The 18255-nt window shown below is 29.2% G+C and overlaps 1 protein-coding gene and 1 pseudogene across 3 annotated transcripts; both read right to left on the bottom strand.

The window, feature by feature from the left end:
- Positions 1-6017: 6017 nt before the first annotated feature.
- Positions 6018-11237, bottom strand: LOC114384396 (alpha-galactosidase 2-like). Of its 3 annotated transcripts, none has more exons than XM_028344067.1 (13): positions 11083-11237; positions 9664-9799; positions 9328-9579; positions 8709-8883; positions 8468-8529; positions 8211-8374; positions 7999-8096; positions 7499-7557; positions 7259-7393; positions 6935-7161; positions 6739-6842; positions 6586-6636; positions 6018-6433 (listed from the first exon to the last, which is right to left on the bottom strand). In XM_028344067.1, exons 1-13 carry the CDS (start codon positions 11166-11168, stop codon positions 6219-6221), a joined length of 1764 nt encoding a protein of 587 aa, XP_028199868.1. In that variant the 5' UTR covers positions 11169-11237; the 3' UTR covers positions 6018-6218. The 3 variants fall into 3 exon arrangements, with proteins under 3 accessions (XP_028199868.1, XP_028199870.1, XP_028199869.1); XM_028344068.1 differs by having other exon boundaries at positions 6364-6433; positions 6586-6658; XM_028344069.1 differs by lacking the exons at positions 7999-8096; positions 8211-8374; positions 8468-8529.
- Positions 11238-13933: 2696 nt separating this feature from the next.
- Positions 13934-17236, bottom strand: LOC114385252 (annotated as a pseudogene).
- Between the last annotated feature and the right edge of the window lie 1019 nt (positions 17237-18255).

Genomic DNA, 18255 nt, shown 5'->3' with positions numbered 1-18255 from the left:
ACTAAGAGTATAAGGTCAACATGGGTCACCAAAATGATTTTCACGTTCATATTGTCAATGAAACTCTCATGCTTGTGGTATTGCCTTTTCTATATTAATTTTGTAGTTAGACTTATAGCATCATTATAAATTTGATTAAACAGTATATGTTATGCACTAATAATTTTTTTATATATTTTTATTCAATTATAAATTATCATTTATAATAAATTTATTAACTTTTATAATAATTTCCTTAAATTTATATTTGTTAGTTATTATAATTTCTTGTTAGTTGGTAATTTTAACATTAATAATAAAAACTTTTATTAATTCTGCACTTATAATGAACCTTTATTTTTTGGAGAGGGAAGAAAAGGAAACAAAACACTAACGCAGTAAATCTTTATAATATAAAAGATAATTATGATTAGTCTAAAATGAAATTATTAATTAGATATAAATGAGGATGAAGTTAACTTCAATTATGGAGTACATTCTAATTTTTATAAACCAATTAAAAATTATTTATACTAAATTATGTGTCAACTATTAAGTCAATCACTTATTAAAATTAACTCCTTAAAAAATATTAACAATTTAATCCTAAAAATATAAAAAATTATTCTAGATTTAGAATTGAATATAAATTAAAATAATTTTGAATAAAAAATTTAAAATATTTAAACATAAATCATACTACTTTAAAATTAATTTTTCCAATATTCATCAAAACACACTTTCTTATCTGACACATTTTTATGCATGCATGACTATGGCCTATTATTTTGATCTTAACTTTAAACATTTACTGACATTTTAATATTTAAATTTAATTATTATTTACTGTTATTTTAATAGTTAAACTTAATTACTTATTATTGTTTCGATTTTTAACAATACTTTTAAAATGAATATTTATTTAATTAAATAAATATATAAATTATTATAAATTTCTTAATATTATATTCAATTTATACAGATAAATAAAATGAATATTTAACCTAAAATTGACGTTATAAAATTAAGCTTACTTTATCTTTTAAGTATTTTTATTTTTTGTTTTCATTTTTAAAAAATTATTTTTATTTTTAAAAGATTAAAATTTTAAAAATATGTTTAGTTTGATTTATTATTTTCTGTTTTCATGAAATAAAAATATTAAAAATTTATGATATATTATTTTCTTATCTTTTTATATTTTTATATTTACTTAAAATTATATTCATTGTCACCATAATTTCATTTTATCCGAAAATGAAATTTCTGTTCTCAATTAAAAATATTAAAAAAATGAGATTTTATTATTTTTATTTTCTGATTATTTCCTGTTTTTATTTTTATTAAAAATATTTTTAAAAATCTAACCAAATACATTTTTTTAAAAAAATAAAAATAAAAAACAACCAAATCAAACCGTGGTAATTTCAGAAGGAAGTTTTTCTTTTTCTAAAGTGGAATGAAGGAAGTGAATCAAAGTGGGTCCCAGTGGAAAAGTGCGTTGGATACGTAGCCAGTGAGGCGCGAAGAATGAGGCAACGCACCTTTCACTCTCACAGCAGACAACGTAAGATTTGGTGGTCCTGCGCTACGTCGGAACAATTGGAGAAAACCAATAGAAGAGTGACACGTGTCGAACGGACCCATTCCTCGAAATGTAAAGTTGAATCAGGTGATCTCGAGCAACAGTAAAAAAAATGAATGCAAGTGTAACTGCAATCTTTTGGCTAGGTCAAGAAACTTTATGACCCTACGATTACGATGGTGTGGACTCTACACTAGACTAGCTTCTTGCATCTGTCGCAGTTCTACATTGCCACGATTGGATTTTATTTTAATTTTATCCCAAGAAAAATATATTTTTTCAAATGGCCCAGTTGGGTTGTTAATATACGCTGAACTAAAAGTTTGTGGAAGAGAATTTAGTTTATCCACATAATACATTTTTTTAAAGAAATGATAAACTTTAAATGTCATTAAATTTGAATTAAAAATTAATTTCATAATTGATTAAAAGATTGAAACTCCTAAAAATACTTTAAAATATCACTACATTAAATAAATGGTGAACACTTGCACTGTATTTGGATTCCTCAAATGCATCAAATTAAGTTATTGGGGGTTAAAATTTTCTAAAAATTAAAAAGCTAAGAGTAAAAACATGTAATTAAAGCCAATTGAAAAATAAGCATGTGGAGAATTTTATTTTTAGATAAATTCGGTACATGTTTAAAAATTAGGCAGAAAAATACTTTTGAAACAAAAAAACTTTTATACAAAAAGGATTAGAATCCTTATTTTTACTTTCATTTTATTTTTTATCTTATGAATTATATTGGAATACCTGTAATAACAATTTCAATTACAAACCCATCATGCACTTACTTGACTTAATTCAAAGTGCTTTAGCCGTACGTCTTGGTTTTTTTAGCTAAAGGGAAACTATAAAGTATAAATAGTGAATGATCTTTTTCTTCAGTGTTCATTCGAAGTTTGAAGTTAGATACTACTGTTACTGTTACTGTTACACGCGCACACACACACGGTCCACGGAAGTCAAATAGAAATTACAAAATTTCGTTTGAATAATTTTTATTCCTAACTTTTATAATTTCAATCCTTTATTAATTCGCTATTTAGTAGATGGTTGCAAACAGAGTCTATACTAAAAATAAATAGAAACCGACAGGGAGACTCGTATACGACAAGCAAATTAGCAGTTCACAATGGGTCAAGGAACCTGCTGATGCAAATTAATGAAACATTAAGGTCAAGTTAATTAGCAGCATTTTCAAGCAGGAGGTTAAATGTCACATTCACGAGTGTATAGTATTTTTCTATTATTTGCCATTAATTTATGTTACTAACAATTTTTTTAAAGGGTTTAATCGTGATAGCGTAAAATTGTATTATATTATCACTAATCATGTATTATTCTTGAAATGATATGATTTTTAAAATAATTATTAAAGAAGTCGATAAATTTATTATACATTAATTTGTGATTAAATATCACTGTAAAACAATTTTACACTATTATTATGTAGTTTTCTAAAATTAAACACTCTAGGTTTCACTTGCAACAATGATATAAAATAGCTTTATAACCTACTATCTTTTGCCAATCCTAGCTAGAGATGCCTCTCTCACTCCAAAAGCAAGTGTACATTACATATTTACACTATCTGCCGACCCAAACCTAAGGGGAGCACCTAATCATTTTTAGTTCACTACTCACATTCATTCTAAATGTTGTTGCTATGTTGAAAAGGAGATAAAGATTGGTTGACATCTACAAGGGCGTGTATACACGTGCTAGAGGTAAATAAAAATAAATATTGTGAATGATGTGATGAAAAATACCAGACATAAAGATATAAGATATATGGTATATGCAAAGTTTAGGGGTATAACTGTACAAGAAAGTAACTTTGTTGCAAAAGAAGTTGATTTTCTACGAACTGCTTTATTTCCGGCTGTAAATACCTTTCTCGCCACATATTTTACAAACATTTCTTAGTTCCTCAGTCCTCACCTTTCCAGCCAGAAAACGTGGTTGCAATATTTATTTTTTTTGTTAGAAGGATTTTGAATGTTTTTATAAACATACTGATGCTCAAAGCAAAAAGAGTGTGTTTGTTCAGGTACACATTGAATGAGAGTAAAGGAAATGGAAATGAAAATGAAAATGAAAGAAATGAATATTTTTAACTACTTGAATTGGATCATCCAGTTGTCAATTCTTTTTTCTTTTTACTGAAAAAATAATTGTTCCCTTAAATATTTCACATGGTTGCTTGTATCACAAATAAGAGAATATTAGATTAATATACTTTTTTATTTTCCTCCAATTCAATATTGGGAAAAACACTTAATTCAAAACGAACCATAAATGAATTACCTATAATTTCTAACTTTTGGTAAGACGTTCTCAAATAGAATACCCATGATTCTCTTCCTCATAATATCCGATATTGAAATCCAGAAAGAAATTATGTAAAGAGATTTATTTTCATTCCCATCAGACAACCATCAAATGAGGTCAAACAAGGAATAAAATTCGACATAAGAATTTTCAATGTATCAAGCAAAGGTAGATATGGTCAAATAGTCAATGAAAAGTAGATATATATTCCACGCTTGAGGAAATTCCCTAGTCCATGCACTCGAGTAACTTGATAAGAAAATGTAGCAATAAACTAGACCCTACAATAATATTTTAAAAGTGTGTTTGAATTAATTTCTTTAGAAAGAAAAATAAATTTAAAGGTTTTTCATAATTTAAAATTAATTTATGTATAACTTAAAATTCACACATGCCGTGAGTAATGTTTAATTTGATTAATTACTATAGTATTGCTTAAGAAAATACTTTTAACAGGTAGATAATATTTTTCAGTGTAGCATAGCTCTTGCCAACCTAGTTGGAATCACATCTACTTTGATCTAGTTTCTACATGCCGTCTTTTTGCTTAAAACAAATTTAATCAGCTGAAAAGAATTTGTTCACCTTTGACTATAAAGGAGGAAACCATTAATATCAATACCATGAAAATTACACTTAAAGTACCAGCCGGCTTCAACACACCAATTTGCTTACCATTACGAAGGAGTAGCTTGTATGCAATAAACTTTGAATAACATTTAAACCAAAAGTAATGAACTTTGAATGACATACATGTAATGTAAATTGTAACCACAAACTTGAACTAGAATATGTGTATGATGAGTAGTAATAGTCATTGACTTTGAAGGCCTAGCCTGGTGGGGTCATGGAATTATAAAAGCTCCCGGCGGCGTCCTCAATGGTCAAACTTTGGCCTAGACATCCAAAGGCTTAGCAAAATCAACAACTTGGCCATAGCCAATCTTAGTGAAAGAGAAAGACATTCAATGTTCATGGAAAAGTGTCACCACTGAGAATATATAATACGAGTATATTTTGCAAGTATTTTCGATTAATCTTTCTGCACTAAAACTATTGATGTTTAAGGTTAATACACATAACTTAATAAATATGAATAGTACTAAGAAAATTTATATTTAGTCTAAAATGCCATCATTTAATATTTTTTTTTTGAATATAATTATATTTTTGAGTAATTATAATTTTAGTTTAATATGTCATTTTCTTATGTCTAGTATGCTAAAAGGAAAAGTAAAAGAAAAAGTTTTAAGGTGTGTTTGGTTTGGTAAACGGAAACAACGGCCGACTACAGAAATGGGGGAAGGGAGTTTTGCGGGTGAGATTTTGATAGAAATTAAGTTACCAACATGTGGATCCGGTGTATTAATTTTTTTATTCACTAAACAACTTTATAATATTATTTTTACTCTATTTCTCTTCAAACAAACAACACAACATATATTTTATTTCTATTTTAATTTTTTAACAATATCTCTTCTATTTTCGTCTATTCTATTTTTCTCTTCTACATCAAACAAGATATGAAAAAAATAATAAACAAATAAAAAGAAGCAAGAGAAAAGCACATAACGAGTACAAACAAAATGGAGCGTGCTGACACTAGAGTCCAACCAATCAACGCTCTTGAAAATAGGCCCAACCAAATGGTCCATATTAGGCTAAGTTCAACAATCAAAGGGGTATCCCAAGTACAGTTTATAAATCAAGGAGGAGATTTTCAAATTAATTCAATGGGTAAAGCAGTTGCAAAATTCTTAGTTAAGAGGAATTTAAAACTGAAGTAGTTTCTATAACTACTTAAAAGACCATCAGCTTATAAAAGAAAACTTAAAATACCGTCAAATAAAAAAAATCTGAAAACGGACCAACGGTTTTAAATTATACATTATTTAGTTAATATATGCAATAATATATAACCTCGTGATTTCTTGAATGAGTCATGAAAATATTTACGTTGCGAATTTTTTTTGTAAAAGAAGCGTAAGCCAGCATTAATAAAATAGCAAACTGAAGCAAAAACTACACAGATTTTAGACATTCCCATCCAACACACAATAATCAAGTTATATATATATATATATATATCCTTATGGAAGTTTTCAAATCACACTTGTTCTCTATCACCTTTATATCCATTTTCATGTCATAAAGTAATTTTTTAACACGTACAGTGCTTTTAATGGCAAGTAAAGTAACCACTCTTACTATACTAAATTCCTTATTAAAAAAGGATTTACCACTTAGCAGAAAACAAACCAAAACATCATTGCAATATGAACAATAAATATTCAAATAAGATTTTAGGCCAAATTCAACTGCACTGGAGAACAAATAATGCGCATCCATGAGCTGGTACTTCTGCTGAGAACATATTATTTGTTCGTATGGTTCTTCCACTCCACATTTCATTTCCAGAACAAAGTATAAACTTTCTTCTACCTGGATGCACTATAGCCAAGTCTACTATGCTTGCAGATATTGTTGTTTTCTCGTTACTCAGATTGAAAAATGCAACATAGGTCTCCCCTGAACGGAAGAAAAAGCAACAACATGGAGAATTAGAGGATAGTGCACTATAAGAAATCATGGTTAATTAACTGAGCCATGTTATTTTAGTTCATCTCAATTTTGTAGTAAAGAAATAAAGGATTAAATTAGAAAATAGGGAAATATCAAACCTTTTCTTCCAGTTGCAATCCAAGATCGAATCCGATTAGGATAACCTTCAGCTGCATGATTGGTGAAGTTGCACTATTAGATAACAACATAAATAAATTAGAAATAGCATTAATAATTCTGCATAGAGATAACTTTTTGGTACTAATTTTTACCTAGGACATGTTCTACTGTTGCACACATGCCAGAATGACCATTAACTAGAGTCCCATTAGATTTCAACTTCCATATCTGTTCAGATTGGATAGATGTCTGCTTTCTGCATCAGCAGCAATGTAATATGGTTTAGTACAAATAACAAGAACAAATCTAGACAAATAAATTGGAGAAATTAAGGTAAAGCGTGATTACGATGATGCCGTGGGGAGTTCTCTCTTGTGCACACAGAAAGGCTCCTCCTGATCATGCTTTGGACTCTTGTAACAAATTCTTTCAAGATCTTGGTAATATTTTTCACTAGACCATCCATATGCTTTTGGATCAGTGCATTCAGTGAGACCAAGGGAGTAAGTAAACTGTACTTTTGTGACATTGTGTCTTTTAGTCTTTACATCATTTAATCTTGTGATATGAGGAAACTATATAGCAAAAAAGGCAGGAACAAAACCAATCTCAGATTTAAGTAACATATGGTTACCAAAAGAAAAAGCAAGAACAAAGAGAAGTTTCACATGCCTCTTGATTATTTGAGCTAAAAGAGTTTATATCCAATATGGTAGGATTTGTGATAAGATTATAGGTCCATGCATCAATCTTCCGCAGATCCCCTCCATACATAATGGGAGACTTAGCCATACACCACAAAGTCATCTATGAGATGAGAGAAACTTCACTTAGAATCTATTAATTTACATGGGTATATGTCCTCTCCAATATATAGTAATGCAATTCAGTTGTGTGCTTGTGCATATGTACCTGAGTTCTTTGCTCATCTTGAGTAAGCCTAGTAAACCTGTATGGACCTTCATGAGCACCTATCGAGAAAAAAAACAGAAAAAAACATAAAAAGAAAGTTTTATTCTTTATATTCCTAAACATCTCAAATTCATACAAACTCGTTGCAATTATGTATATGTACGATGTATAAGGATGAAACTGAACAGATATTTTTCTTTTTTCTAATGATTTAGAAAGTAAAAGGCATACTTTTTTTGGTGAAAAAAAATAGGGAATATGGTGGCTACTCCATTCAGTGACTAAAGCAACACAAATCAAACATAAATTAAAACATTAGAAGCAAAGTGGTCTGAACCTTACCTACTGAACCAACCGCATTGGAACTCGGTAGTAAAATGGCATATTTTTTAAAAGTATTTTGCATTGGATGTAAATTGGGAACTGTTTAGAATACCTTAACTAGCTTGGCCCTAATAAATTAAGGAAAAAAGTAGTAATGCAGGGGCATTTAGGCTAACCTGGATCAGTTAGCCATCCAAATGGCAGCATGTCCAAATCAGGCCAAGATTTTCCCTTTAAACCTTTTCCTCCTATTAAATTAGATGCAGCAAAATCTCTGAAAGAGTGAAAGATAAATCAGAGATGTAGATAATTTGAAGGTAGAGTAGCAGAAGAAAGGTGGAAGGGCACATATTTTGATATCAAACATAGGAAGGATTTAATTAATGACCTTGCTATATTAAAATGAGCTAAGATTGCTGACCATTCATCCCAATCATCTCCTGTTACACGGTATGTGTTAACTAGATTACTAACCATCTTAGCCATTTGTGGTGTTGCACTGACTCCAGGAGACAGAGAAAGTGCAATGGGTTTGTTAAGTCCATTGAGAATCTACATAGATGGTAACTCAAATGATGACTAAGTTTTCCATGTCTTGCCTTTAAAATGAAAAGGACAGAAAGGGGTGTGAATTTTGCAGTATACCTCTGATACAGATGTTATTTCACCCAAATCCAAGTTATCACCAAATACACAGTCAAGTTTCACTGTAAGAAATCAAAGCGGAAAATTTATATAAATGTGTCAAAGCTGGAAGTAAAATACACACACAATTGCTTGTTGCTTATTTAAAACATTATGATTGAGGTCTAATGTAAGAAATGAATGTATTACATATTTTGCGATAGTACATGATAAGACGAATATATATTAGTAGTGTGAATACCAAAATCAACTCCCCATGAAGCATACAGCTCATAGATTGATCTTAAGAAGGCTTTTCCAGCTCCTGTTTTTGTATTTATAGCCATGAAACCGTTACTCATCCATTTACAAGGCCTTGATGGGATTCCTATGTCTCTTGCTTTCCAGACTCGACCAGATTCCATGTAAGGTTGTCCCTAGCAAGGTGCAAGAACAGAAGAATAAGTTCAAGAAAAAATAACGGGTATGCAGTACACCAATAGCCTCTATTTCCTAGCAAATGTATACATTTCCTTGCTTCTTATCTATAGATAATAAACTCACTTTACAGCATGATTACTCTTATTATATTTTCTTCTTCTCGTAATTATTTTTTGAGTTATCATGTTATTGATGTAAAGTATTCATCTGTTTTATAAATGGTTAATTTATGTCGATAACTTATTGACCAACTTAAGTGAAGTATCTTTTTAACCATGTCTTTTTTTACCAATAAGATTCAATCCCCAACCTTGCTTGAAGGATCTAAGCCTAATTCCGCTCAAACCAACAACATGTTACTAGTAATACATTTTTTAACTATATAAATTTCACCTTTATTTTTTTTTATCAAACTGTATTGAAGGAATTAGAAGATGTACCGTTTGTGTATCAAGTATTGGTGTGTTGTTATTGAATGCCTGTGTACTGATTCCAGCCATAAGATGAATCCCAAACTTCAAACCCGTTCTATGTACTTTATTACCTACATCAGTGAACCCTCTCCCTCCTCTTGAAGAAGGCCATCTTTCAGGGTCAGGGAGCATTCGTCCCCATTTATCAATCACATCGAAACCAAGAGAATTTTTATCACCCTTTAGACTCCTATACCAGAGGTAATCCACAACAGCATACTGCATTGTTTCAAAGGAAATATTTTATGTATATGCATATATTTAATTACTAACATATTCAATAGCAGTAGTGCAATACAGTACCTGATATCCATGAGCAAGTAACTGCTGAGAAACTATATTAACATTCTGTAAGTATTCTTCTTCAGAAATTATCCAGTTAAAGCTATCATAGGAGTTCCAACCTCTTGGAGGCATGATAGCATTTTGTGTTGACACACTGATATCAACAATCATGAAGTCAAATATTCATTGTTTGCTTGCATAGTTGAATATATACCAATAAATTTCGTAAAAAGGATCTTACGAAATAGATATAAAGACTCAGAAATAACATCATGGTTGGTCAGTGTTTACGTATTTGTGTAATTCCTCTCATGACTAATGAGTAATGATAATGAACGACTAAATAACAGAACAAGGTTGCAACATAAAAAGAGGTGTCCAAAAGATCATGGAACTCCCTTTTTAGTTTATTTAAGATTTAAGATGACGGATTAATATTTTTCTCTCTACTCTAATTAATAGTCATATTTTTCAATAAAATTGCGTGAACTCACAAACCAATTAAACAAAGAGAGATTCCTATATCTAGCTAATTACTTTTTTCTTCATATACAATATTTATTTTTAATTTCATCTCTGAAAAAAAAAGGTCTATATGTATATAATTATTTTCAATTCCATCCTCACCGGTTGTTATTATAACATTGCTAGATTACTATGGAAATATAAGAAGCGAATTTTTTATAACATTTATTTTTATTTTAGTTACAATATTTTGTTGCCCCAATAAAAGGTGTTTTGAAAATGGTTGTATGCATGTGAGTGTGTACTACTAAACAGATAATAAACTTGCCTAAACGAAGAAAAACGAAGATCATGAGAAAATAAAATGATTCCTTTAGTAGGAAATATATTTTATTTTCATTTCTATTTTTTTATTAAGAAGTATAAGAAACATGCCATTTTATTTTTTATTTTAAAAGATTTGTACAAAAAATAATCATAATGGTTTTCTGTCGTTTCTTTTACAAATTTTAATTTAAAAAAGTAATCTTATCTCCTTTTTCATTACATAAGATAAAAGAAATAGTTTAAAGACTTAAATATATTTTTGTCTCTCGTATATATCTATTTTTGGAATTTGATTTCTAATAAATTTTTCTTTTAAATCGGGTCCCAAATATTTTAAAAATTTTGTTAAAAGATAAATATATATATTAGAGAACAAAAACATATTTAAACTTAGTTAAAATAAATTGATTAATTAAGTTCCTTTGCATAGAACAAAAACAACAATAACTAATTTTTTTTCTTTTCCAATAAACAAATAGTAAGAATAAACAGATTAAGTCCTCCTCAGTATAAAACAAAAACAAACTTGTTCAAAACTAAAAACATACCCATTTTTGCAATGTTTTTTCTAAGTCTTCAAGAAAACATATGCAGCTGAAAATCAATTATTGAAACCAAAAGCAAGAGAATATGATGCTGAAATACCTTCGAATTGCACAAAGACAAAGAAGGAAGCAAGCAGAGGTAACTGAGATGCACTTCATGGTTGCAGCTAACTCTATTCCAACCATCAATTATGATTCTTAACAGGGGATTCTAGTATATATAAACATTGCCTCAGCCTTTGTGCAAGCTAAATAAAAGTTCTTGTTCCTTATTTTGATTCATAACGTGTTTGTACTAGTTGTGGGCCCCGACTCACATACACCCCTACGTTTTGAGTAACGAAGGAAGCATCAAGTCTATCTTGATTCAAGCTAGAGGACATGTAATTTTTTTTATAGACAGATCTTAAAATTTTAGCTATTTTTTTATGAATACGCATGCATGATAAGACAGACTAAGGAAGTGAATCAATGAGCTTTGTACTTTAATCTATTTTGGGCATGAAAAAGTTGGCATGGCCTTAATTTCTTTATCCCCACCTTAGTATATATGGAAATTTTATGCGACAAGAGAATTGCATTGGTTATGCTTTGGATCACTCAACATAAAGAAATTAGAAAGTGTTGGCAAATTTAAACGAATAACGACTTTCCACCTTTGATTCGTTAATTCGGATTATTCTCCACTTAAAATTACTTAGTATCAATTCTATTATTTGAAAAATTAAAAAATGACATTTTATGTAATGAGTTCTGCTATATGCTACGAAATCTTAAAGCACGAAATGCTCGAAACACTGTTATAAACAGATCATGTGTAATTATCTTATAAGAAAATAAATTAAAATGTTAAAAAAATAAGTAAAACTGAAACAGATACATCGTTTATAACTAAATCCTGTTAATCCTGAAAATTACCGCACCAAAATTGAAATAAACAAAATTCAAATAATAATTGCTCCACCGAAATTCAAGTTGTGGACGTGTTGCAACAAGAAGGCTTACATTTTGCAATGGTTATTGGGTTAAACGTGTTGTGCCTTTGATATCAAAATGGCTAATTATCTTCAAAAATAAAATAAAATTGGTACAATTCTTATCTTTGATATATAGTAGTACATTTGATGTCTTAGATATTAACAACCGCTGAGACGTTTGGAATTAAAATCATAGAAAATTTATGTGTTTAGTACGAATTTTTATTCGTACTCGACGGAATTTAACTTGTGTAGTACTGTATATAATTGTTTTTCCTACATATTTTTCATTTTTTATACACACATCTCAAAATTAGAATACACTCAAAATAAAAAGGGATTGCATTTTTTTTTATAAAAATGTATACAGTATATTTTATAGTAACTAGAAAAGTGCTGAATGAGAATACCTTAACTAATAAGAAGTATGAGTATTTGTTGGCAATAAAATCATTACTAGGCATTACTTAGGTGCTTGAAGTTGCTGAAAGTTGGTGTACATAGATAGTTAATTAATAACAGCTAACGCTAAATATCACGAAATTATAAATATTCCAATAAAATTACAATGCATACATGAACAAATGTGAGATTAAGTTCTTTATAACGGTATCTTAAGTTCCCAAATCACTCAAGCTCTTTAGCTACCTTGGCAAGTCCATTTTCACCACACATATAGTAATTTTTAAAAAGTGTGTTAGGATGGAATTAAGAAGAACCAAATATAGTCTGAAAGTTAAATGACTCAAAGATTATATGGGATGAATTAAGTTAAATATTTGTATTAATTTTTATTTTAAATAATGAGATGTAGACACATGAATAAATAGTTTTCATTAGTTAACATGAATTAGGTTTATATAAATATATTACTCTTTTAAGTATATGAATCAATGAATGACAAAATAAAATATTTTTAGCATTATTTTTCTTTTTATCTTCTTTACTGTCTTGTTTAGGTAAATTAGAGTAATCTCAGCTTTAGCTTTGTAATAAAGTGCTTAATGGCCAGCAACCACTTTTACTATCCTTATTAAAAAAAGATTTAATATTAATTTTCTAGTAGAAAATTAATCAAAATATTAATGCAACTTGAAATATGAAACTAAAAATATTCAAACAAGTTTTTTTTATGCCAAATTCAAAGGCACTTGAGGACAAATAACGCGATTCCATGACCTGGTACTTCTGCTGAAAATGTAGTTTTTGTTCTTATGATACTTCTACTCCAAGTTTCGGTTCCTGCGCAAATTCTCAACTTCCTTCATGTACCCAGACGCGAAAATGCAGGCAAGTCTGCTATGTTTGCAGATATTCTTGTTGTCTCATTATTTAGATTGAAAAAAGCAACATAGATCTCCCCTGAACGCAAGTAAACGCAACAACAACATAGAGTAAGCATGCCATTAGAAATCATGGTTAATTAAACTTGCTATATGGAGATATAAGATTGACTTAGTGATTATAGAAGGAAAGGGAGAACGAAGGAAAAAGAAATTGTGGGTTCAAATTACCTCAATTTACATTTCTAACAAACTAATATTTGTCAATAAAAAAAAATTAAAGGTGCAATATAATATGTACAAAACTTAGATATAGTTTGTGAAGTATCAAAAAGTCTTCAATAGAACGTATCAAAAAAGTGGTATTCTTTAATTAAAATTAGAGTTTCACACTAACGTTTAATACAAACTTTATTATGCGAAATATGAGATAAAAATCCAATTCTATTAAGAGACTAATAAAATAACTTAAGGAACTGCATTTGCCCATGTTACGCTAATGCATTTCAATTTGGGATTAGAGAAACTCTTTCTGTATGCGATGCAACCCAAGATCGAATCACATTAAGATCACCTTCATCTGCATGATTGGAGAAAAAACAGAAATGAATAAATAAGAGATAGTATGAATAGTTCTACACAGAGATAACTATTTCCTACTATTTTTACCTAGGACATGTTCCACTGTTGCTCACTTGCCAGAATTACCATTAACCAATGTCCCATTTGATTTCAATTTCCATATCTGTTCAGATTGGATAGATGATAGCTTTCTGCATCAGCGACAAAGTAATATAAATTTAGTACAAATAACTAGAACATATTTAGACAAATAAATCGAAGAAATTAAGGTAAAGTTGAGTACGATGATGCTATTGGGAGTTCTCTTTTGTGCACGCAGAAAGGTTCCTCCTGATCCTGTGTTGGACTCTTAAAACAGTTCCTTTCAAGATCTTGGTTATATTTTTCACTAGACCAACCACTTGCTTTTGGATCAGTGCATTCAGTGAGAGCTAGGGAGTAAGTAAATGGTACTTTTGTGACAGTGTGTCCTTTAGTCTTGACATCATTTAATGTTGTGATTTCAAGAAACTATATAACAAAAAAAAGAAGCAGAAACAACACTAGTATAAGATTTGAGAAACATAAGATTACCTGAGCTGAAAATGTAAGAAGAAGAAAGAGAAATTTCACATGCCTCATGATTATCTGAGCTGAAAATGTTTATATTCAAAAGGGTAGGATTTGTGATAAGACCAAGGATCCAAGCATCAATTTTCCGTAGATCCCCTCCATACATAATGGGAGACTTTGCCATACACCACAAAGTCATCTGTGAGATAAGAATAAGCTCACTTAGAATTTATTAATTTATATGCATATATCATATGTCTGTCCTCTCCAATATACAGTAATACAATTCAGTTGTGTGCTTATGCATACCTGAGTTCTTTGCTCATCTTGAGTAACCCTGTGTGGACCTTCACGAACAGCTATCGAGCAAAAAAAAAAAAAAGACAAAAAAATGAAGTTTTATTTTTATATTCTTAAACTCTCAAATTTAAACAACTCATTACAATTACATGTATGATAAAGAAAACATAACCTTCTTTTGATGAAAAAAAATAGGAAAACTGGAAGCTACTCTTCCATGAATAGGGCAATAGAAACCAAACATAAATCTAAACATTAAAAAAGCAAAGAGTTATGAACCTTACCAACTGAACCAACCTCATTGGAACTCGGTAATAAAAATAACATTTTTTTGAAAAAATTACTATGCATTGGGGAGCAAATTTATGTACTAATTTAAATGCTTAACTAGCTTGGTCCTAATAAATTAAAGAAAAAGAAGTAATGCAGGGGCATTTAGGCTAACCTGCATCAGTTAGCCATCCAAATGGTAGCATGTCCAAATCAGGCCATGATTTTCCCCTTAAACATGTTTTTCCTATCAAATTAGATGCAGCAAAGTCTCTGAAAGAGAAATAAAATGAATCAAAGATGTTAGAGTAGCAGAAGAAAGGTGAAAGAGCAATCCAAGTATTTTGAATTCAAACATAGGAAGAATTTAGTTAATGACCTTGCTACATTAAAATCAGCTAAGATTGCTGACCATTCATCCCAGTCATCTTCTGTTACACGGTATGTGTTAACTAGACTACTAACCGAGTTAGCCATTAGTGGTGTTGGACTAACTCCAGGAGACAGAGAAAGTACAATGGGGTGCTCAAGGCCATTGAGAATCTGCATAGATAGCAACTCAAATGATGAATAAGTTTTCCATATCTTAGTTTTAAATGAAAAGGACAAAAATGGACACGAAATTTACATTATACCTCTGATACAGATGTTATTTCATCCAAACCCAAGTCCTCACCAAACAAGTCAAGTTTTACTACAAGAAACCAAAGTAGAAAATCCATATAAATGTATCAAAGCTGCAAGTAAAATACACGTACAATTGCTTATTTAAAAACACCATGATTGATGTCTAATCTAAGAAACGAATGCTATACATATTTTGTGATAGTACATGATAAGCATAAAATATTTTAATGGTTTGATCGAGTAACAAAATCAACTCCCCATGAAGCATACAACTCATAAATTGATCTTAAAAAGGCTTTTCCAGCTCCTGTTGTTGCATTTATAGCCATGAAACCATTAGTCATCCATTTACAAGCCCTTGATGGGATTCCTATGTCTTTTGCGTTCCACACTCGACCAGATTCCATGTAAGGTTGTCCCTAGCAAGGTGCATGAAGAGAAAAAAAATTCACCAAAAATTGACATGTACATACTACACCAATTCTTAAATACTATAATTTTTATAGCAACTTTTAAATAAGCTTGTAGTCTGAAATTATTTTTTGTTCAAAACTTCCTCTTTTCTCCCAAATCTAATTAAATTATTTACAATTTTATACTTCAATCCAAAAAAAATATTTGAGCAATGCACAAAATACTTGTTAATCTAATTTTATATTTATAGAGGATCAAATTTAAAGGTAATTACATTATTTAAGGATTTACTATCTTTTGTCACTATTTTTTTTATATTTTCAATCCCTAATTTAAATTTTGGTTGGTCAAATTCATTGATTTTTGATTATTTTTTTCATTATCACTTTTAGTTATTGTGATTAAGTAATATCATTAATTGATAACGTAACAACATTATTACAAACATAATGACTTGCAACATCATTTTCACTTAATCTAATGAGATAACTACGTGTAATTTGAGAATAAAAAAAGTTTAAGAAGGTTGGATAATCAAATTTAGAATAGGGACTACAAGCAAAGTTCCAAAAAAAAGTTTAGGGTACCATTAGTTAAATTCTAATTTTGAACATGACAGAGTTTATCAAACAATGTTGTAGGAATAATTAAGAATTTCTACTGTTGTTGTATCTAGTATTGGCATGTTGTTATTGGATGCCTGTGTACTGGTTCCAGGCATAAGATGAATCCCAAACTTTAAACCCATACTATGTACTTTATTAGCTACATCAGTGAACCCTCTCCTTCCTCTTGAAGAAGGCCATCTTTCAGGGTCAGGGAGCATTCGTCCCCATTCATCAATCATATCAAAACCAAGATAATTGCTATCACCCTTGAGACTCCTATACCAAAGGTAATCCACAATAGCATACTGCATGGTTTCAAAGGATATTTCCATATATTTACTAACATATTCAATTGAATTGTAATTCAAAAGCAGGAGTGCGATATACAATACCTGATATCCATAAGCAATTAACTGCTGAGAAATTATATTAGCATTTTGTAAGTATTCTTCAGAAATTATCCAGCTAAAGCTATCATAGGAGTTTCAACCTCTTGGAGGCATGATAGCATTTTGTGATGATACACTGATATCAAAATCGTGAAGTCAAATATTCATTGTTTCACTACATATATACCTATAAGTTTTGTAAAAGGGTCTTACAAAATTAATACTAAGATTCAGAAGAAAAAAAAACATCATGGTTGGTTAGTGTTTATGTATTTGTATAATTTCTCTCGTGACTAAAAGCAGAACAATATTACAACATAAAGTGGTGTCAAACATTACCTAAAAAAATTTTAAGTGGTACCTAAAAGATCGTGGTACTGTCTTTTAACTTTTAAAGTTGCATTTAACATGTTGAATTAGTAAGTTTTTTCAACTCTCGTTCCCGATCACGTCTTTCAGTAAAATACAGAGAATTCACAAACTGATTAACACATAGAGATTCCTATATCTAGTTAAAATTTAATTTTGTTCATATATAATATTTATTTTTATTTTATCTCTATGCAAAAATAAATTATGGTCTATAATTCTATATGTATATAAATTATTTTCAATTCTGTCTCCCACCAGTTGTCATTATAACATTGTGATTTTTGAGATCGATATAGAATTATCATAAAATTTAAGAAGCGAATCAAATAATTGTTACAGATAAGGAATAATAAAATATTTTTGTTATTTTTACAGATAATTGTCTGTAATCTGTATTATATATATATATATATATATATATATATATATATAAATATAAAATAACATAGATGACATTTAAAAAGGATAATAACGAGATTGAATAAGTATTTTAAGGATAAAAAAGAATAAATTATAAAAAACTAGAAATTAAAATTAATATTTTAAAAAGAAAGACTTCAAATAGTATTTTAAAAAATATTAAAAAATACTAAAAACTACTTTAAAAAGTTTATTTATTAAATTATTAAACAAATTTTTCAGTAAAAAAATTAAAAATTAATTAAAATGATTTATCAAGCACAACCAAATTAGATAATAAACTTTTTGTCAAGAGTAAGAAAAAAAAGTGAGAAAAGAAAACGATTGTTTTACTATAAGAAAATATATTTTATTTTTATTTTTAAAATAAAAAATAATAATTATTATTATTATAATAATGTAAAATTTTAAAAACAAAAACAAAGTAATGTTTTCATAATTATTAATAAAAATTAAAAATATTTCCTTTGATTGATGTG

Source organism: Glycine soja, chromosome 14 (genome assembly GCF_004193775.1).
Source record: "Glycine soja cultivar W05 chromosome 14, ASM419377v2, whole genome shotgun sequence".
Lineage (NCBI taxonomy): Eukaryota > Viridiplantae > Streptophyta > Magnoliopsida > Fabales > Fabaceae > Glycine > Glycine soja.
Note: the sequence above shows the minus strand (reverse complement) of the source record. Positions and strands in the feature narration are given on the sequence as shown.